Source organism: Microchirus variegatus (genome assembly GCF_963457635.1).
Source record: "Microchirus variegatus genome assembly, chromosome: 23".
Lineage (NCBI taxonomy): Eukaryota > Metazoa > Chordata > Actinopteri > Pleuronectiformes > Soleidae > Microchirus > Microchirus variegatus.
In genome coordinates this window covers 9095055-9117006 of record NC_139824.1, presented here as the reverse complement: position 1 = coordinate 9117006, position 21952 = coordinate 9095055, and the positions used below count along the sequence as shown (strand labels likewise).

The 21952-nt window shown below is 39.0% G+C and overlaps 2 protein-coding genes across 2 annotated transcripts; one reads left to right on the top strand and one right to left on the bottom strand.

Annotated features, from left to right (window-relative positions):
* Positions 1-4471, bottom strand: ufsp2 (ufm1-specific peptidase 2). Its single transcript, XM_083909451.1, has 12 exons — positions 4394-4471; positions 4120-4210; positions 3567-3750; positions 3413-3479; positions 3164-3318; positions 2881-3073; positions 2641-2787; positions 2367-2531; positions 1452-1576; positions 1292-1368; positions 488-612; positions 1-409 (listed from the first exon to the last, which is right to left on the bottom strand). The coding sequence occupies exons 1-12, from the start codon at positions 4394-4396 to the stop codon at positions 323-325; spliced, it is 1419 nt and encodes a 472-aa protein (XP_083765577.1). The 5' UTR covers positions 4397-4471; the 3' UTR covers positions 1-322.
* Positions 4472-10299: 5828 nt separating this feature from the next.
* Positions 10300-19395, top strand: gucy1a1 (guanylate cyclase 1 soluble subunit alpha 1; the record flags this gene model as incomplete). Its single annotated transcript, XM_083909064.1, has 8 exons — positions 10300-10539; positions 10688-10755; positions 11382-11470; positions 11581-12296; positions 13571-14056; positions 16873-17016; positions 18168-18322; positions 19269-19395. 8 exons carry the CDS (start codon positions 10300-10302, stop codon positions 19393-19395), a joined length of 2025 nt encoding a protein of 674 aa, XP_083765190.1.
* Between the last annotated feature and the right edge of the window lie 2557 nt (positions 19396-21952).

Here is a 21952-nt window from a genome sequence, read left to right as displayed (position 1 = left end):
ATATTATAGTACAATACTATACGTCCATGAGCTGCTGTTAAAATCTTCTATAGAAGCGATGGTGAGTTTGATTACCAGTAACATAAAATAAAAGGAGTCTGTTCATGGTACATAATTTACCAGCCATATGTATAAAATACAGGATATGATTGAGTTCTATTACAAATACTGTAATTGTGCCTTTGCTGAAAGACAATAAAGGGTAAATGCCCAAATGTGTTCAATTGGGCCCATTCTTATAGAAAGAACAGTTTACAATTCCATACATTTTCCATATGCTTTACTGATGCTTAACAATGTCCTTCTTTACAACTTTGACAGTTCAGATGACCTTTGGCCTCTGAGGCAGACACAGATTATAATATGCAGTTTGATCCCAAAAATCTGGTCCTTTCCAGCCGCACCAGCCCTGGGAGAGACACAATTCACAACAAAATCAGAACTGTATTTGTATGGTTTTCTCTGTGTGGATGTGTATGATTGTTACCTTGTCTGTGATAAGTTGTAGGTCTTCTGCTCCTGTGTAGTGTGGATCTAGGATGAGAAAGCGGATCTGCCCGCTCGTCTCACTCCAGGATACGCCCAGGATAGTGTGAGCTAACACTCCACCTCCTGCAACACAGAGGGGGACAAAGTTAAAATCCATACACAGTGCGAAGAAATCCATAAAATATATAATTAAAATAAGGAGGATTTTTGCTGTAAAATGCAGCAAATGTGGTATGTATGTAGGGCTAGGCAGTAATTGAATAGTAATATATTGTAAACTTTGTAAAGTCATTTTCTTTAACATTAATACAGAGCGTCATTATAGTATATCAATATACTGTTTACAAACAGTACAAACAGAATTTGTGAAATGTTTCTCTGTTTAACAAGGTTTTATTGTTTTCTGCCCATAAATAAGATAGTTATCTTAAATTAAACTACATTTTCTAAAGTTTTCACCCCAGAGCCATAATCACACTGAACAATTAACTGAAAAACCTCCAAACATCAGACAATACAGCATTGTCATGTTTTTACTGCAGTGTTATTGTACATTATATTTGTTATAATAAAGTGAAATGGATATTCTTAACTCAATTACCCCTGTCACATGCATACACTGGCACTGACTGAATGATTGTGGGGTTAAATGAATGTGAAATGTGTGAGTCCACTCCGGAATTTCAATTACAATAGCATACCTAATCTAAATCTTAATAATTGTTAATACTGACTGCATTTTAGTATTTGTGCAAGTTGTTAATTGAAACACAAAATGTTGAAATTGCAGCATCTAGCTCACCGATCATAACAGGAGTCCCCTCTGTGAGGAAGTGGTTGGCCAGTTCTCTGCCTTTCGATGCCAACTCAGATCCCTGACTGAAGGAGGAGGAGGAGTCAGAGTGAGTCCAAATGGTCCACATAAACATGAATACTCACGAGGTGTCCGTTTGGCATCGTACCTGACAAACATGATCTTGGAGGTGACACTGAGCAGCTGGTTCAGAACAGCTTGAACCTCTATGGATCCGATCCACTGGCGAGATCCCACAAAGGAGGACTGTTTGTCTCCAACGTCCACTAAAGCCTGGAAAACAGGCAGCATGTTTACATGCACAGTTTTAATCAAGCTAAAGCCGTAGTCAGACTAAGACCAGAGGAGAAAAACTATTTATTGGCTGTGTATCGCTAAAGGCTAGTGCGAACAGTGACATGGACGGTGAGATGGATTGTGCTGTGGTTTTTTATGTTTTGTACCTGCTGTACATGTTGATCGTGATACAAATTAAATGGAGAATGGCTCTTGTGGTTGCTGTGTTGTCGGAAAAAGACGCAACCGCTGTATGATTTCTAGCAACAGTATTTCAATCTATACATCATCTCTTTCTACTTCAGGGTCAAAGACTGGGGAGGACACATGCTACATTTATCCAGGTATGTTAGTCCGATTAAGACAAGATTGGTTTTAGTCAGACTAACGTGTTTACACAAATTATTTTCTGATTCCGACTAAAAATCGGACTTAGAGAAGCAGCCATCTTGGACATCATGGATATGCAGGAAATTATTAATTGACCACCGCCAGGAGGTATAGGTTTTCGCCGGAGTTTGTTTGTCTGTTTGTCTTTTAGCAACATAACTCGAAAAGTCGCAGACGGATTTGGATGAAATTCTCAGGAAATGTTCGCAATGGGGCCAGGAACGAGTGATTATATTATGGGTGTGATCCGTAGACGCTATCACTATTTTGTGGGGGGCTGAGCTGCCTTGGCGGAGGTCTGCGCTCTCTGAGTGCTTCTAGTTATTAATAAAAATATAAAGGTCTTATTAATTGCATGCACATTTGATTAATGTGATCAGATTTGCTTCCATCTTACCTGCTGAATCTCTTTGTGAGTGGGAACAGGATGCTCAACATATCCTTGCTGCTGGAACCAGGAGCAGATGGTCTGCAGGGAGCGATAGGCACAGCCCCAGCCATTATCATCCATACGGTCCTGCATGTAGTGGTGATAGCTGTAGATCCCCTGGACCAAGTACACCTGCAGAAAAAACATAGAAATAAAGGTAAAACTCTCACATTACCTCTCCTTATACATCGAGTATGCATCTTTGAAAGAAAACAGGGTGAATTATATACTTGCACGATACCTTTCCATCATCCAGAGTAGGATGTGTCAGGGCCAGATGAGGGTTCCGGAGGTAACCATCTCTGTAAGGCTCACCAGGAAAATGGTAGGCGTTAGCTCTTCTAAAATATGACTTGTCAACTGGTAGTTCATACTGCTGATGCAGTTCCTGCAGATGAAGAGATTTAGTGCAAATGAATTTTAAAAAATGTAAGAAAGAACAAACTGAAACAGACTCATTATATCAGACTCCAGTTTTTACCTTACGTTGCATCACCAGTTGGCTGTCAGGAACCCCTGCTGGGTAAACCACAGTCATTAGGCCTTTTGGCTCTGGGAGAAGAAAGTGGAAAGCTTCTGGGACCAGCAGCGTGGTCCCATTCATGTGCTGTAAGGTCACTTTCTCCATCTCACACAGCTGATGGGTTAGAGCTTCCATTAAGTGTTCACATGCACTGCAAACGACAGAGAAAATATGAAGAAAACTGTGTCTGGTGGAGATCAGGAGAAGAAATTCCCTTTTCTCTTTTAAAGGGAAGACTTACTCTTTGATCGTGCTGTCGCTGCTTGTGCAGACAACACAGTCAATGGGAAGAGTTGTAGCCAGGAAGTGGGATTTCTGGACTGTTCTGCTGAGGATGGGAGCAGGGAGGGGACCTGGGTTTGTCACCTCCATCATCAGGTGAAGATTTATGACACTCTAAATGACAAAATAAAAACATAAGACTCCATCTGCACTGTGGAGAAGTAGCAATCTTGGTACTCAAACATTCATCTCAATATTCACAACTTACCACTGCTGAAATCTTTTTGCTTTTCTTTTTTCCAGATTTCTTGCCAAAGCTCTCCTGTTCATCTGTCCTTAAGTAAATAACAATATTAATTAAAATTCCGTTACTCAAGGAAAATTAGTCCACAAGAAAAAAAAAACAAATTAAACTGCCTTACTGTATCCAATGATTTAAATCTTCACACATGGTATCTGGTCTTATTTCTTCAGGTGTTGCCTTAACACCTTTGTTTGGCCAAATAATAACAGGACTGTCACAGACTGAAAGGACACAGGCTTCAGATTTGACCCGAGAGCGAAGCGCCTCGAATGTTCCTGAGATCACCTTTTGCATCTGTAACACTGACAAAGAGAAAAGGAAAGTATGAATAATTATACGATTCAAACACAGGATGAAATGATAAGGTACTGAATTACTGTCAAACACATGACTTTGGGTATAATAAAGCAATAAATGAATCACTGAAAAAACAGCATATGTATATGCAGTTGCTTTAATGGCATGTGTTTTGTCATCTTTGATGTAATCAGGTCATCTTCATATTAAAACAGGTTTTACTACTGTATATCCAATTTGTTATGAGAATTTTGACATGTTAGAATTTAACAACAACAAAAATCAACAGGGGGAGTGAAGACCTTATAATAAAATCAAATGGTAACCCATGTTGAAATAAATAAGAGGTGTTGTAAACATGAACATGACAGTACCGTCAGTGCTGCCCAGCTGACACCTGAGCTCCAGCGGTCCTCGGACACGGAGGATGGTGCCAGTGTCTGTGGGATGTGAGTGGACGACAACCTGAAGTTTCAAAGAAAACGTTAGTTACCTGAGAGAGAAATAGGCCAGCAGCTGACAGAGAATACACTGCATTTAACTGTGGTTAAAGTGACCGCTTTAGGAGACAGCTAACTGCGACAGCGAATGAATGCTTATATAAAGTTACACAATAATATAAACCAGTTTATTTAGCTGTAAACTCACCATGGTGGAGTTTAGACTCAGAGCAGTCACGTTAAATGAATAGACATCTATAGAACGGAGGCAGCCATGTTTGTTGTGGGCGAGATCAGACGTGTCTTTGGGAGATGCGTCCGATTGGACCGCACTGACTCCGCCCACTCATGTTACATTCATGGTAACTCGTAATTTTTCATTATTTTTGTTAGTATCAGAATCTGAATACTAGTCATTGCCACGTGGAAATGACTAGTATTATCTATCTATCTATCTATCTATCTATCTATCTATCTATCTATCTATCTATCTATCTATCTATCTATCTATCTATCTATCTATACACACATATATATGTAATTCTTTAATACTACGTGTGTATATATACATATGAGCATGTTCAGTGTTTTTATTACAGTTGTCCCTCGCTATTTTTTTTATTTTTTTTTACAAATTATTACATTTTTATAAATTAGACCTTCACAGGTTCATCCTCAAACTATGGAGTCGGAATATGGTTTTCAGTATCAATCTAGATATGTGTGTTTTCTTTAACTTTAGAAATGTTAAGGTCTGTGTTAAGGACAAAATATATATACAAAAATAAAAAATAAAAAAAAGTAATACAGGCAGTATACATCTAAAATAATCTAGAACAATCTACAGTCTTAACTCTGCAAATGAGAGTAACATAACTGTGGAGACACTGTCTGTACTGTATCCAGTGTGTTGGGCTTTATTGAGGCATGCTATATCTTATTATTCTGGCATCAGTGCCCAAGAGTCCAGTCTTATGCAACACTGGAAATCATGTGTTAATATTTGTCTTTTTGTTATCTGTTTGTTTTGAAAATTATTCTTAGTAATTTTACTTTACTTGAATTCATAGTTCAAGGGGATTTCAAATAGTCAAAAATAATAAACTGCAAAATCAGTCTCTTGGTTGCATCTTGTATTTGCTTCAGGCTGTTACATACTGTAGCAGCCATGCATATTAGGCCAGGCAGGATGAGTGGACAAAGGGTTAGAAATACTGTGCTGCATGCAGTTGTCATGCATGTGGAAGAAGATTCTTTCCTAATCTATGCTTCAATCCAACATCACACTGAAAACTCTTTGAACTCAGCATCCTCAGGAAGATTAAATGACTTGTACTTTTAGCAAAAAAGACAATTCACTTGTGTTGAAACCCAGTGTGTGAAATTTAGCAACATTTACTGGAGAAGTTGCTTCTCGCAGCTGAATATCCCTAAACCTCACCCTTCCCTTCCAACTGTGTTGGAGAACCTATGACCCCCTTTACACCTGACATTAAAATGCATGATCGGATTGCAATCGAATAACACCTGACCGCCTAACCAAGTACAGGTGTAAGGACAGATTGTTATCCGATATGCCAAATCACTGCAGGAGGTGGTCAATGATGTGTTGTGACCATATTGAATAGAAGTGTAAATGTCTCTGATGCGTTGCATAGTTATTGTGGGTATAACTACGCGAGCAGAAATGCATTGGAAATGTGTTGGAAATACTTGAAAGTGGTGTTGAAACTGTGCAGTCTCCTCTGCTTGTGTTGTTTTTTTCCGCTTGTCAAAGATGATTTCTTCCCCTGCTTCAAAAAGCAAAGAGGAGTCAAGAGAATAGCACCACTTCACATGTGGCTAACATTGTTATTGTTGTTGTTGTTGTTGATATGGCAGCACACAGGATGTGTCTGCTGCTGGAAATGTTGGCAGAGAAAGAGGGAGAGGCGACGTAAACCATGCGTAAATGAATATGGTGAAGCACTCTACGATCACTATCTGCTCACAGAAAACAAGTACAAATCTCAGATGAATCGTTTTTAATTAAAGGCAAACCTTAAAAAAACAAAATAAAAAATGTAAACACATAATGTATCAGTCAAAATGGGTCAAAGGTCACAAATGCTTTAACGCTCGCTCACTCAGGGACCTTTATAAGCGCCAATTCACCTGTCCTCATCATTCACTGCCAACGTTTCTGGTGCGTAAATTATTATTATTTTAATTCAGAACAGTACTTCCAAAAACATACTTAAGTAAAATTAAAATGACACATTTTATAATCTACTTTTCTAAGTACAAGTACACAAAAAAACCTACTGCTTCTGCCTTTAACGCATCGATATGAAAAAGTCAAATAAGGTAAATGCTCAGAAAACAAACCTGAAAATTAGGTCAGTTGTTGCTCAGTGATGTTTGATTGTAAAATAGTTTCTTCTGTTTTTTGGTAAAATTTGGGAAATAATTAGAACATTTACGGAAGGATGTTAAAAGAAAAGTGAAGTAACCAGGTCGTATTTACATAGTTGGCCTCTCGTGTCATAGAGACATTCAGATGAAATTTCAGCAACATATTTAACCTTGATACATGACACATTAACTGAACAAAAATATAAGGTGCCTAACATGACACTATAAGAACGTTTAATGCAGGTACTATCCATTAACGTGCTTCATGTTGCATCATCCGTCTAAAAAGGTTTCCTCTTGTTAAACTGTGTGTACATTGTAACTGTCTGAGGTCGTGACCGTTACATTCCTGTGGACTTAGTGTGCTGGGCTTGATTTGTGATGAGACTGACGAGTTATCTCTCTGTATCATAAACATTGTGTTTGATGGTCTTTGCGGGAGTTTGTTTGCAGACAATATGGAAACGTACGTTAGAGATGAAAATGAATCATATGAAAAAAAAAAAAGAAGTTTATCCCAGTGACTGATTGCAGGATGTAACCGTGCAAATGAGAGAAGCCTGGAAAATGTAAAAAAAAAAAAAGGGCCAATATCAGAGATGACTCACTTTTAATTCAGATTGAAAACAGAAGCCTCAGGTCTGATGTGTTTGGTGGAATCCTGAAGTTGTGGTATATTTACTTAAAGGTGCATTATGTAATAAATCTAAAGCAACTGGCCATAAAATCCTCCTAATATGTCGCAGAGACTCAGGAATAATGTTCATATAACAAACTGAACTCACCAACAACAACAGTACAGCCAACATAATTGCATTAAAAAAAATATTTTGCAGACTGCAAATCATGTTTAAGTTTTGAAATCATGTTTTGGCATGTGGCGCCACCTACCACCGTCTACCAATCTTTGCAGTCAGTAGAGTCTCAGCTGCTGAGCAACCACGGGTTGCCAGTTACGTTAGAAAACAAAACCTAAAAAACCTCGGTATTTTGATACTGCACATTGCTGCATCACATACGAACTGTATTTGAGCTACACTCTAAGAAATAAGGGTTCCAAAACGGTTCTTCTACAAGGGCTGAGGTTCTACCTGGAACCATTTGCTTCTGAAAAACCCTTTCCCCGAAGAAAGGGTTTTTCAAGGGTTCGTGGTAACACTAATTGTTCCAGTAAGAACCGTTTTGATCCAGAGAACCCTTTAAAATTCCTTTCCTGAATAAAGGGTTTTAAAGGTCCCAGGTGGGACCTTTATAAAAAGGTTCTACCTGGAGCCAAAAAGGGTTCTCCTATGAGGACAAACTGAAGAACCTTATGGTTCTACTTAGCACTTTTATTTCTAAGAGTGTACATCAACTTGTGCTTTGAGAAAAGACTTATAGATAGAGTACTATCATGTCATGTCTCCTGCTGGGACCGTGAGATCCAACAACTTTCATTTTTAATTCAGCTATTAGTTTTCAGTTTGCCGAGACAGTTTAATGAAAGCAATATCGGTGGTCCCAGCCACACACAGTGACAAAAGAATCCCTTTTTAATATCGTACCCCTGTGTTTGTTCCTGAGCCGTGGTGATAAAATGCATCATGCTCGTCCAGAGTTATCCTCCAAGAAATGACTTCAACTCCCAAGGGGCAACGCTTTTTTATTATTTAAGCTCTGGAATGGATTTATTATGTTAGACAACGGAATTGCCCTTTTCAGAGTTCCTACACATTTTCCATTTCAAAATTCCATTCCAGACTCAAATTCCCAGACTTCTCTGAGGATTTTTCAGTCAATATCAAACATCTGAATATCAATTGTTAAATGCTTATAATGGAAATAAATGGTTTTACAATCCTTCACTTATTTTTCATAATGCTAGGTAGTTAGTTTTAGAAAGTGAGATAATAAATAAATCCTCACAGTGTAAGTCCAATCACCACTTATAAGCAAACACATTTGATGTTTTGATTTTATGTTCCTCATAAAACTCATAGATTGTCATAGTTGTTTGATGTGTGGGAAAATGCTACTATTGGAGTTCATTTAACTGAATGTGATTATTCTTATTCTTATCCATTCCAAAAGGATTTGGACCACATACCACCAATGAGCGACCATGACCTATAACCCAACCACACTCTATATTATCCATTAGCGTTAAGCAGCAGGACAGTAAATCTTTAACAGCCATATTAATCAGAGTTAAATTACAGAAGGAGTTCATAAAACTGTCGTATGACACTTGTTATGGCCTGACGGAGCTCAAGTCGAGTGACATCGTGTGAAGTCATTTATCAGATTTGGTGCAACTCCGTCCTCGATAAGGCTTCACAGACCTTTTTTGATGGGTACTTTTTTTAAGCTTTACAGTGGAAAAGAAGTTTCTCTACATGTTTGAGATTTTATTGTCTATGTCTTAATGACATTGAATATCTCTTATTTTACACGTTTGGACAAAAAACACCGCTTTGACCTATTAAAAGGTGAGAGGGGTATTTTTAAAGTACTTCAACAGAATATGCGATACATTAAAATACATACAAAAATACTGAAGGATGATGAGTTGTGAAGTGAACTTTTGAGCAGCTCTTGAAATAAAATTTAATTGTATTGCTTTACTTTATTATAGTAAATCAAGATTGTGTGAATGCAGCCAGTCATACACCCTTAGAAATACAAGCGCTAAGTAGAACTATATGGTTCTTTGGCTTGTCCAGGAGAACCCTTTTTGGCTCCAGGTAGAACCTTTTTATAAAGGTTCCACCTGGAACCCTTTCGGAGGGTTCCACCAAGAACCCTTTAAAAACCTTTTATTCAGGAAAGGGGTTTTAAAGGGTTCTCTGGATCAAAATGGCATTAGTGTTACCAAGAGCCCTTGAAAAACCCTTTCTTTGAGAAAGGTTATTTTTTAGAAGCAAATGGTTCCAGGTAGAACCTCAGCCCTTGTAGAAGGACTCTTTTGGAACCCTTATTTCTAAGAGTGAAGAGGAGATGTTAATCCCCATCTCTCAAAGGAAAACTCTGTCTCGGTCTGTTGTTTCAGCCCTTTTTTATATTCTGCTTGAAAGGCACCAGGTGGTGAGAGAGAGATTGCCATTTATAATCTTTAAGAACAAGACAGGCGTCAATTCAGGTGTTTCATGAGGGGAATAATAATGAAAGGAGAGAGAGGAAGAGAGATGCAGAAATGGGTTATGAAATGATAAGATTTGAGTATAGGATTTTTGTAAAATGATAATAGTCATTATTAGTATGTGTGCACTGCAGTACATGAACAGAAATAGAAATGTTATTCTGGACCAGTTCCATGTGTTGGGACTCAGTCTAAAGCTCTATCTAAATAATAAAAAGTCCATTGCATGCGAGGAGTCGCCTGGAAATAATTTCTTCTTGCTGATAGGTTGTTCAGCTCCACCAGCCCCACTTGCGCATGGATGGATTGGCCCCGTGCTCTATTTTCTTCCTCCAGTTTGTCGTTGGCTTTTGGTAATGGTTGTGCGCTGCCATCGTTTGCCCATGCCGTTTCCAATGAATATTGTATGTGGTCTCAGGCTTTGATGCTGATCACTTGAATCAGCGGGTTTGCGCGGTATAGAGCGCTCCTCTCCTGGATGTGCACACCAGATGATGGAATTTCTGCCAGACGGCGCAGCTGCGCGACCAGGACAGTCTGTCTCCGAAATTAGATAAGAGACACGCAGAGCAGAGGCAGCAGATCCGAGCAGCGGGGGGAAGATGTTCTGCGCGAAGCTGAAAGAGCTGAAGATCGCCGGAGAGTGTCCTTTCTCTGTCGGCGCCAACAATAACGAGCTCGGAGACTTTGAAGGACGCTCCAGTGATGCCGCGGAATTATTGCCCATTTCCAAGGAAGTGCACGGGGAGCAAGGTGAGGGTCTGCCGCGACAGAAGACGAGCAGAGCCAAAGTTAACCTGCACACACTGGGGGAGAGCGTCCGGAAATTGGCATGCCCTGGGGTGAGTATTTATTCCATGCAAAGACGCATGTCATTTTTTTAGATGATTAAAAAATAGTCTCTGCCTACATAGACACCAATTATTATCAAAGTCTCTCCACATGATAATGATGATGATGACTTTAAACTTGGTGCACTTTCTCATACAGTTTCAAAGGCTGCACACTGCCCTCCATCGAATGATGACTCTGTCAGATCACACCATGGACTCTGAGAGGTACAGAGTCTGTTCTTCTTCTTCTTCTTCCTCAATGTGTGCCACTAAAAGACACACTAATAGCAGCTGCACTACTCCTCCTCAGACTGACACAATTGCCACCACTGTTGCTGTAAATTACTGGCCTACGCCGTTCACAGCATGTGTTCCTATAATACAAGCGAGGATGCTCAGATGTAAGAGCCTCATATGACCCATCTGTTCACACAGATTCCTTACAAATGTCTCAATTACGAGACTGCTAACAACAAGGTGAGATGCAGACGGAGGCTGCTGTGGATACAAATCTGCTGGAAAAACACACATGTATATAAATAACATGCTGTTAGAATAAAAGTATTAGTCAATCAACTCAGAAAGTATTATGCAGCATGCTTTATCTTAAGTTCTAGGTTAAATGCCACCTATGTTTTGCAAGCAACTTCTCAGTTTGATGTTTTTTGTCATGTTTGAAGGGTAAAAACATCAAATGCAAATTATAATGTGCAATTTTGATTTGCAAATATAGTAAATATTTGGCCAGTAATAGATAAAAGCTGCAGCTCCAGTTTGATGTTTTCCTGTAAGCGAACAGTATGATCCAGCGAACATTGCTTTATTTTGTCTGAAATGTATTGTCTCTCCAGTCCAGCGATTTGCTGCAGAGGCGATCCGAATTACAGCGATAATTCAGAGCATCTAGAGGAGATGCTGAACAATTACTCAACCAAAACAGGTAATGCAACCTCTGAAAATTATTGTGCTAACAGTTTACTTTCATTTTTTTGAAATTCTCGGTAATGATGGCGTCCCATTTTCGATCATTTTCCCTCTTGCATTTGGCAGGAAGCTCGATGGAAGCTTTGAAAGTTGCTCTTGGCGAGGAGCTCTTTGACATGTGTTATGAGGAGGACGGACACATTTTGAAGGTGGTTGGGGGAGCTCTCCATGACTTCCTCAACAGCTTCAATGTCTTGTTGAAACAGAGCAGCACCTTGCCCAATTCGGACAGAGAGGATTGTGTAAACGAACCTTCAGTGCTGTGCTTAGACAAGGATCCGGGTCTGCTTACTGTCTATTTCTTCAACCCCCACTCTACCACTCAGCTTTTTTTCCCTGGAGTCATCAAAGCTGCTGCCCGCCTGCTGTATCACACCATGGTGGATGTGTTGATGGATCCCCCCTGTACTAAAGACAGCATTTTGCAGTCCAACCCACAGCCCAGTCTTCTATACACAGTTGTTGTTAAGGATGCAAAAAATCTGAGCCCCAGTCCACTGCGGGCTACGTCAGCTGGGACCCTTCCTACCACTCTTTTCTCCACCGTTTTCCCTTTCCACCTGATCCTGGACCAGGACTTGGCCCTGGTTCAAATAGGTCATGGGCTCAGGAAGAGACTGATTAGAAAGGATGGACTGAGGCGGTCATCTACCTTCCAAGAACATTTCTCTATTGTCTCTCCCCAGATCAAATGCACCTTTCAGGGTATTTTGACAATGCTAAACACCCAGTTCATCATTCGGATCAAGCATGGAGTCTCCACTACAGACAACACAGGGAAGGTATGTTGACATCTCTGCAAGATAGAACTCGAAAAGTGAAGTCCCCTGACCAATAGGCCCAGAAAAGGTCTCCCGGTCAATGTCGTATTAAATCTAGTAAATAGGATGTTTATAAGCAGCGTGGCTTATTAGTGGTGTACTTGGCCTGAGGTGGGGATCCGCGTTTTACCCCCAGCGGAGATCTAAAGCAAATGTCAAACCATTTTATCCATCAGAGGCACAGTTATGCTTGTGCTATTTATATAAAGGTGCACAGCAATTGGACGCCATGGCAAGAAAAAAAGTATCAGTGAGAAAACACAACAGTTCAATTTCGAGTAAGCATAATGATAGGTCAAACGTCAGTCGGACTATATAAAACATCTATAATGGAACGTTATTTCCTGAAAAATGATCATGTAAAAACTAGGCATCATGATTGTATCATGTTTGTTATCTGGTATCAACATTCAATTGAATCAGTCGGCCCGTGCCTCACCCTGTTTAAGTAATCATACAAAACTCCCATAATGCTTCTGTTGAGGGTACACACAGTTGATTTACTCTTAAATAAAGAGTAGAAGAGAGGAAATGTCCTTTTTAAAGCATCCATTTTGTTTTAGTAGTGCAGTAAAACTCACACAAATAAGACAAACCACATAATATCATGTTGTCGACTAGAATGGCGTTCATTTAGATGGTATATGGTCATTAACCTCATCACTGAACAGATGGGTACGTTGTCCTTTTGATGACACTAGGATTTCAGACAATTAGATCACCAAGCAGCCATGAATATATCTGCCAAATAGTAATAGTGGATCCACAAATATGAGATCAGAAAGGTTTCATTTTGAGCCACAATAGTGACATTCTGCAAGTCACAAACGTCACCAACACTCTCTCTTCCGAGGACCATGAATATTGTGGGAATGGATTTGGTTTGGACATTAGGGTCTTGCAACATTTTCTGTCGAGGCACATTGCTTCTCTGACAAATAAAAAATGTTGCGTTACATGGGATTTTTCAGCTATTTTTGAATGTGTTTCTTCTGCAACATAAACAAACCTTTTGGCAGTGTGTGGTGACAGAGAGCTGCATACAGCTGCTGTTCCACAAACATTCTGCAAATGGACAGCTTTACTTATCACTATTTAGTAGCTGCAAACCTTGAGGGAGTTTGTGTATGTAAACACTGACATTGCGTATTTTATGATTCTCACATGCAACAAAGGGAGGGTGTTTTTATTTGAATAAATAAATAACATTTCTCATCATGTGATTTTTCTTTCAGCATATGGACCTTAAAGGTCAGATGATCTACGTTTCTGAGTCCAATGTCATCTTGTTTCTGGGCTCACCGTGTGTGGACAAGCTGGAGGAGCTCACAGGCCGCGGCCTCTACCTGTCAGACATCCCTATCCATAATGCACTGCGCGATGTCGTTCTGGTTGGTGAACAGGCTAAGGCTCAGGACGGTTTGAAGAAGCGCCTGGGGAAGGCCAAGGCAGCCTTGGAGCATGCCCACCAAGCACTGGAGGAGGAGAAGAAGAAGACAGTGGACCTCCTCTTCTCCATCTTCCCTGGCACTGTGGCTCAGCAGCTGTGGCAAGGACAAACCGTCCAGGCCAAGAAGTTTGACCGGGTCACGATGCTCTTCTCTGACATTGTGGGCTTCACAGCAGTCTGCTCTCTCTGTACCCCGATGCAAGTGATCACCATGCTCAACGAGTTGTACACCCGCTTTGACCACCATTGTGGAGAACTTGATGTTTATAAGGTAGGTTTACTTTTTTCTACTGCATTATCCTCCAATGCTGGAGCCAATCCCGGGGTAGGGTAAAATGAGTGTCCCCTATCCATCGCAGGGTCATATCGCAACTTCATCCATCCATTATCTACCGCTTTATCCTCCACCGGAGGGTCACGAGGGGTGCTGTGCTTATCTCAGCTGACATAGGGCGATAGGTGGGGTACACCCTGGACAGTTCACCAGTCCATCGCAGGACCACATAGAGACAAACACTCTCACAACTACAGTCAATTTAGAGTGACCAATTCACCTAATCCCCAAATCTCAATGTTTTTGGACCTTGGGAGAAAGCCAGAGTACCCACGCACACATTGGGAGAACATGCTCCATGCAGATAGGCCCCTGCTCCAACCGGGGCTCAAACCCAGGTTCTTGCTGCAAAGGCAAGAGCGCTAACCACTACGCCAACCGTGTGGCCTCATATCGCAACTTTCTGGTTTTAAAGGTGCCATATGTAAGAATGTGGCCAAAAACGGTTACTACATTCAAATTCAAAATACCGAGGACTTTAAGGTTTCGTTTACTGGCAACCCGTGGTTGCTTGGCAGCTGAGACTCTACTGACTGCACTGATTGGTAGACGGCTGTAGGTGGCGCCACATGCCAAAACATGATTTCAAAACATAAACATGATTTGCAGTCTGCAAAAATATTTTTTTGAATGCAAATATTTTGGCTGTACTGTTGTTATTGTTGTTGGTGAGTCTCTGTGACATATTATGAGGATTTTATGGCCAGTTACTTTAGATTTATTACATAATGCACCTTTAATTATTCATGTAATGGTTCCATCATGTTCTATCTAATCTAATCGAGATGATGCAAAATCTACGTTTTTTCCCCCACTTTTACAGGGACAAAATGGTCAAATATCAGAACAAACATGTTTTATCTGTAGATGTTCATGCTTCAGTCTCTAAACACACGCTCATTACACAACTGAATGCCACCAGGAGCCAACTGAATAACAATAATCTAGCTAGCTTCAGCGCTGGTGGTCCTGTCAGGGTACTGGGTTGGCATGGTTAGTTACCCACAGACTCCTGCTGGTTTGACAGCACCATGGTGGACGATGACAGGTGTGTTTACAGTGTGTGAACTGAAAGGAACCAGAACCTCGGACAATGGGTGAACTGATTGTGTCCACACTGACAGCTGACTGAATGTTTCAAAAAACAGCAAAGTCAGGTGCAGGATCACATGTTGCCATTGTACATTTTGCTTATGAGTTTTTGCTTATGAGCCAAAATGATGTCACTTATTTACATGTCCACAGATATCAATGTGTTTTAACTGCTTTATTACGTGCCAACCTTTTCCCGGTAATATGTTTTGGCCCTAAGAAATATATCACTTTAGAAATATTGACATGACAACATGTACAGAATGTGTGTCTAATGTGTTTTTCTAAGCATATTCTTAGGTTTATCTTCGTTTTATACCAAGTTAACACCATTATTGCCAACACTGGTGTAAATAGGTTGAGTAAAGCCAGTTATGGACTTTTCATATGAGGTGGATTTATTCCTAATAAGATCATTTTCTCCCTCATCATCCTCCTCTTCCTCACATATACTTCACACACTGGTGTACACTCTTAGAAATAAGGGTTCCAAAATGGTTCTTCTACAAGGGCTGAGGTTCTACCTGAAAGCATTTGCGTCTGAACAACCCTTGAAGAAAGGGTTTTTCAAGGGTTCTTGGTAACACTAATGGTTCCAGTAAGAATAACTTTGATCCAGAGAACCCTTTAAACCCCCTTCCTGAATAAAGGGTTTTAAAAAGGTATCATAAGGGTTTCATGAAAAGGTTATACCTGGAGCCAAAAAGGGTTCTCCTAAGAGGACAAGCCGAAGAACCTTATATGGTTTTACTTAGCACTTTTATTTCTAAGTGTAGTGAAATTAGATAAAGATGGAGTGAGTGATACGGATTATTTTATTATTTGTTTCATTTTCTACACAATCCAGTCAAAATTCCTCAGCTCCATTCTGATCACATACCCTGGTATATAGAGTAGAGTTTCTGCCAAGCACCACCAGAGGAAGCTTGCGTACCACTGGTGGTACACGTACCACAGTTTGAGAACCATGGTGGTTACATCATTTTCTAACAGATTTTAACTTTTTGTCCAAATTCTTGCTCCGGACTTTGGAATTTACCCGACTGTAACTCAGCGTACTACTGTAGTGGCTGCCAGAAGCTGTTAATCTACAGGGAGTTTGAATAACGTAATCAAAGTGTCATGGACGCATAACACTCGGATCAACATGTTTGACAAATATCTCGTAAAACACGAGGAAGTCAGAGGTTTCTTCGGGACCCTGTTTCCACTCCACATGTCCGAGACCTAAAAATAGTTTCACTTTGTCTCATAGCTGTCTTTGTCACGTACCACCAGAGTGCTCTGCGGATCCAGATTTACACATACAAAGATGAAGAGGAGGAAGACAAAATGCTTCTGGACTTTGTAATGTGGCCAAGGATCAAATACTACTAGAATTTCACTTTTATTATTATTATGTTTCTTTATCTTGCTCTCGTGTTACTATAAGATGAAGAGCGATTTTATAGGAGATTTGAATAAATATTGATTTCAGATGTATTACTCTTTCAAAGGTTCATTGTCTTCATGGCACTATTTGTATTCCTGAGGTAAATAAGCGAACGAGCACATTATGATTTCATATTCACATAAAAGAGCGTTTCACTGTTCAGGGGTGTCTATTTTCTGTCTCAGTTGCCTGGTCAGAAATCATTTTAATGACCCTCCACTGTGTTCAGGTGGAGACGATCGGCGATGCGTATTGTGTTGCTGGCGGCTTGCACAAGGAGAGCGAGACTCATGCTGTCCAAATTGCACTCATGGCCTTAAAGATGATGGAGCTTTCAGATGAAGTCATGACGCCAACTGGAGACCGAATACAGGTGAGGGTCAAACGCTGCATACTATAATATTCCCTTTGCAGTCCGATTATGTAACATAAATGAAAGTTAAATTAACCCCTTGCCTTTCTAAGTTCTGAAAAATGACAGTGAAATGTATACAAAATTGCGCTGAATTGAAATTTTTCATTTGGTAATGCATCTAGGAGCTAAAAAAAACCTTAATTTAATTTATATTTCTGTTTTTTAAAGATATCGCTTATGGGGTGGGGAATGGGGGTGTGGTTTCACTGATATATTTACCTGTTCACATGTACATGGTAGTTTCTAGAAAATGTGGGTGAGTTTGGCTCCGTCATTATTAATATTTGATACCCATTTTCTTTAAAAATTGCATAAACTTAATTCGACTTCTGGACTTTTGTTTTTATATTCTATTTGTCAGAAAATCTCATGAAAAAAACCTAAATCCATAATTTAATGCAGTGGTTATTTCCACAAACAGCAGAAACATTATTTTTTATTTTGTATTTAGGAAAAGTCACAAAATCATTTTGTAATTTTGACATATGGTTAGCCTAATAGCATAGGTGCGTAAGTCATATTTGAACGTTTTTGGAAAACAAGAAAAAGCAAATTTTTTAGCAAGCACATTGGTAAAGTTAGGCAGATATCACAATACAAAAAAAGGGAATTACGCTATTAGGCTAAAGATATAGCAAACATAACTAGATACAGGCAGGATCGTGCGATGCCCTGCCTGCAAATGTGTGCCCATTGTGTCGTCGTGCACGTACACAATACAAACATAAAGGGGGACCCACTTCTAAAAGCCTTGCCACATATTGCCACTAGCAGTCAAAAACTCCACGGGATACCTTCAACAGGCATTAATTATGTATTAGTGAGAACTATTTTCAACTGCAGGTTTGTGATGCTGGTGAATACATGAGCTGTGTGTGAGGAAACAGTTGATTTTTTGAGTTTAAGGTGTGTGTGTGTGCAGGATTTGTTGACAATCCTATAAAGGTCTGTGTTGCAGGGTTACGCAGAAGCTACACAAACACCAGCACCAGTGGTTCACTCATGTACCACAAGAGACTTTGATTCATTTCAGCCATTAATAATAGACAAGTGTTCGCCTGATTCATGTTGAATGTGTCTTCTTCTTGTTTTTGTTTTTGTTTGTACAGATGCGTATTGGCCTCCACACAGGTTCAGTTCTCGCTGGTGTCGTCGGGGTGATGATGCCACGTTACTGCCTCTTTGGGAACAATGTTACTTTAGCCAACAAGTTTGAATCCTGCAGCCAACCTCGAAAGATCAATATCAGCCCGACAACTCACAGGTGCTGAATTAATGCTGCCTGGTGCTTTTCTTAACCATCTATACGATTTGCACCTTTTGTTTTTTTAATGTTACTTGATATGAACATGGCCGGTTGCACACATGATGCTGTCTTGCGTAGATGTCACTTGAAAAATAGATCTTAATATCAATGTGACTTCTTAGTAGAGCTGAAAAAATGAATCTATCAATCGATTATTAATTGATTACTAAATTAATCGTCAACTATTTTGATAATCGATTGGTTTGTGGACAAAAGAAGACATTGGAGAACATCGTCATTTCCAGGTTTGACAAACACTGATAAGCGTTTTTAGCATTTTCTGACATTTTATGGACCAAACGATTAATCGATTAGTAATAGACAGATTAATCGATGACGAAAATAATCATTAGTTGTAGCTCTACTTCTTAGTATACACTCTTAGAAATAAGGGTTCCAAAAGGGTCCTTCTACAAGGGCTGAGGTTCTACCTGGAACCACTTGCTTCTGAAAAAAGGGTTTTTCAAGGGTTCTTGGTAACACTAATGGTTCCAGTAAGAACCATTTTGATCCAGAGAACCCTTTAGAACCCCTTTTCCTGAATAAAGGGCTTAAAAGGGTTCTTGGTGGAACCCTCCAAAAGGGTCCTAGGTGGAACCTTTATATAAAAAGGTTCTACCTGGAGCCAAAAAGGGTTCTCTTATGAGGACAAGCCGAAGAACCTTATATGGTTCTACTTAGCACTTTTATTTCTAAGAGTGTATAAAGGTTACATATAAATAAAAGAGAAAACATCTTCAATACTCAAAACTATTTATTTAAAGTATTTTAATGCAGAACAAGTGTATTATAAGGTTCCATAGATGGTAGTTGCTGAAACACACAGCTGTTTCTTCTGGTGTCACATCATTTGTTTCCCATTGTTGTAGATGAATGTTTTATTTGTGTGCTCTTTTTGTCGCAGGCTGCTGACGGATCGCCCAGAGTTTGTCTTTGTTCCCAGGAGCAGACAGGAGCTTCCGGCTGACTTCCCAGACGACATCCCTGGTGTTTGTTACTTTTTGGAAGCGTCCTCCAAAAGTGACTCCTAAATGAAGTTGAGCTGCCGCACAGCACAGAAACATTAGATGTCAAGGAAATACGTGCGTTTCGTGAATTCAGTGCAAATATCTTGTATATTTTGGTTTTTGGTTGTTTAGATATCGGTGGCATTGTCTATCAGTCAAACTCCTGCAGCTGCTTAATTACAGATATGTCAGTTTGCTATCAAACATGAGTCTTGTCTCTGTATAATTATGTGTGTGTAAATTTGTAGTGGAAAGAGACACTCACTTCCTCAATTTTTCTTCCAGAATGAGTCATCTCTCTGAATTGTATTTTAGGCTTCCACCTCAGACTGTCGCATTCAGCGACTTTATTTTTGTTTGGTTTGAAAATATATCATTTTAGAAGTAAAAAAAAAATGCAGACAAAAAGGCATTCAGTATTTGGTTTGCACATCTAGGAAGAAACTTAAATATATACCGTCATTTTGCATAATGTAGATATGATTCCTAAATACATTCTGGGTGTTGATTCTCAGTGTGATGTTGTTAAACAGAGTGGTTCCTTTGTCGAGATTATTGTCTCTAAGTATCTGACCGGTCCATGTTTTTTAGTGGAAACAATTTCATACAAAAGCAGACATTATGATTATTCAAAGATTTAGGATCAAATGATGTGATGCAGAGTAGATTTAGGTGCCTTATCGGATCAGAGAGTGTCAAATTGTTATTTTTGGTTAATTCTACCTGCTTTGTTTTTTCTAGCTATGGTCCATGATGAATTTTCATGTCAATAATTTCTTCCAAAGGCATGTGGTTCCAACTCAGTATATATTTTTAAACGTACATCTATTAGATACACAATAAAGCATTCCAAGATCTAATTTTCCTAATATAAGTAATGTATTTTGGATTTTTTTTTCACTGTTCACATATTTATACTATATTTATTACATGAGTTTCATACCACTCCTTTCCCAAGTAGAGGGAATGCAACACGACGAAAATACAATGAATGTTCAACAATCACTCATAATGGTGTGCTTTATTATTGTAATGTAATCAAGGCACAATAAATATTGACATTAACAGACATACTTGACTGGCTCTACTGTGTTGTTTAGAGTATTGTACAGTGTCACATATTTGCCATGGCATGGAATAAACTGTTATGATAAGTTATGCAATTGTGGAAATTAGCAGACGTGTATGGTATATACGTTTATGTTGGGTTATGTACACCGTATTTTAAATTGATGCTATACTATAACTATTAGTTATCTAAGCAATGCAGTATGCATATACTGTTAGTGAGTAAAACAAATGGACTTATGGACTTGTTAAAATTTGTTTTAGATGTTAACTTATCAACGACAATAATGAAAAATGCTTTTACGCTTTATTTTAATGCAATGCCAGCTCTATGCAAAGGCCATATAGACAGTCGCCTAGGGTGCCATCTATTGGAGGGGCACCGGTACATATATACATATATATATATATATATATATATATATATATATACATATATATATATATATACATATATATATATATACATATATATATATATATACATATATATATATATATATATATATATATATATATATATATATACATATATATATATACACACACACATATACATATATACATACATACATATTATACATACATATATACAAAAATATATATACATATGTATATATGGACATATGAACATACTTAATAATATAATAATAGTAAAGACAGAAAACATAAAACGAGAGAATCACGTCAAATTTGAATGTCGGTAATGTAACAGTGTTTTGTTTATTTTACCATTAATTACTATTAGTTCCATTTACAGTTATTTATTAATATACAAAATGTTATTTTTTTCCTTTTCTTAAAAACACAAAAAACTTTGCTGTAGTCTACCTTACTATTATTAGTTGTATTATTAATGCATTAGTCTCATTGTCGTCTTATATTCTTATACATAGTTCACTTTTTCATAGAAAACTAGCTTTGTGTGTCAGGGGACCATGCGAGGAGATGGGGCACCAAATCCATATCTTGCCCAGGGCACTAAAATGCACGGAGCTGGCCCTGTTTTAATGTTGGCAAGTGTAGTGAGAATGTGTACTTTTGATAATTAATGTTAATTTTCTTTGAAATTAATTTACTAGTTTTACTTACAATTTAAATGCCATATTCTGAGAAAATTGAGATATCATATGCTTAAAAAGCGTCAAATTGCATGTAAACAACTTAATAGAGCAACTGTTATAGTGTCACTTATACTGTGTGTTGTAAAGTTCACAGAACAAGCTCCAAATACAGAAACCACAGTTTGTGCCTGTGCAAATTTCACGTCCACGGGCATCACTGTGACAACGACAGCCTCGTCCTGATTGGTCAGTACGTGCTTACGTACGAGCAACGCTGCTCTGCTATTGGCCAGACCCGCTGTCAGTCAGTGGCTGAGGGAAACCGGGGGGGAGGGAGGGAGAAGTGGACGCAGAAACACTCCGCAGCATCCGTGTCAAAAACGATGAAGGTTGTGTCACATGCGACGGTTTTTGCTTGAAAATACGGCAAAGGCAGAGCGGCTGTCACC

Excerpts from the sequence above, each read along its gene's own strand:
- ufsp2 (XM_083909451.1), bottom strand. Across the intron at positions 3,319-3,412 it reads GCAAAAAGATTTCAGCAGTG|AGTGTCATAAATCTTCACCT; the intron begins GTAAGTTGTGAA and ends TTTGTCATTTAG. Across the intron at positions 1,577-2,366 it reads CTCACAAAGAGATTCAGCAG|GCTTTAGTGGACGTTGGAGA; the intron begins GTAAGATGGAAG and ends CCTGTTTTCCAG.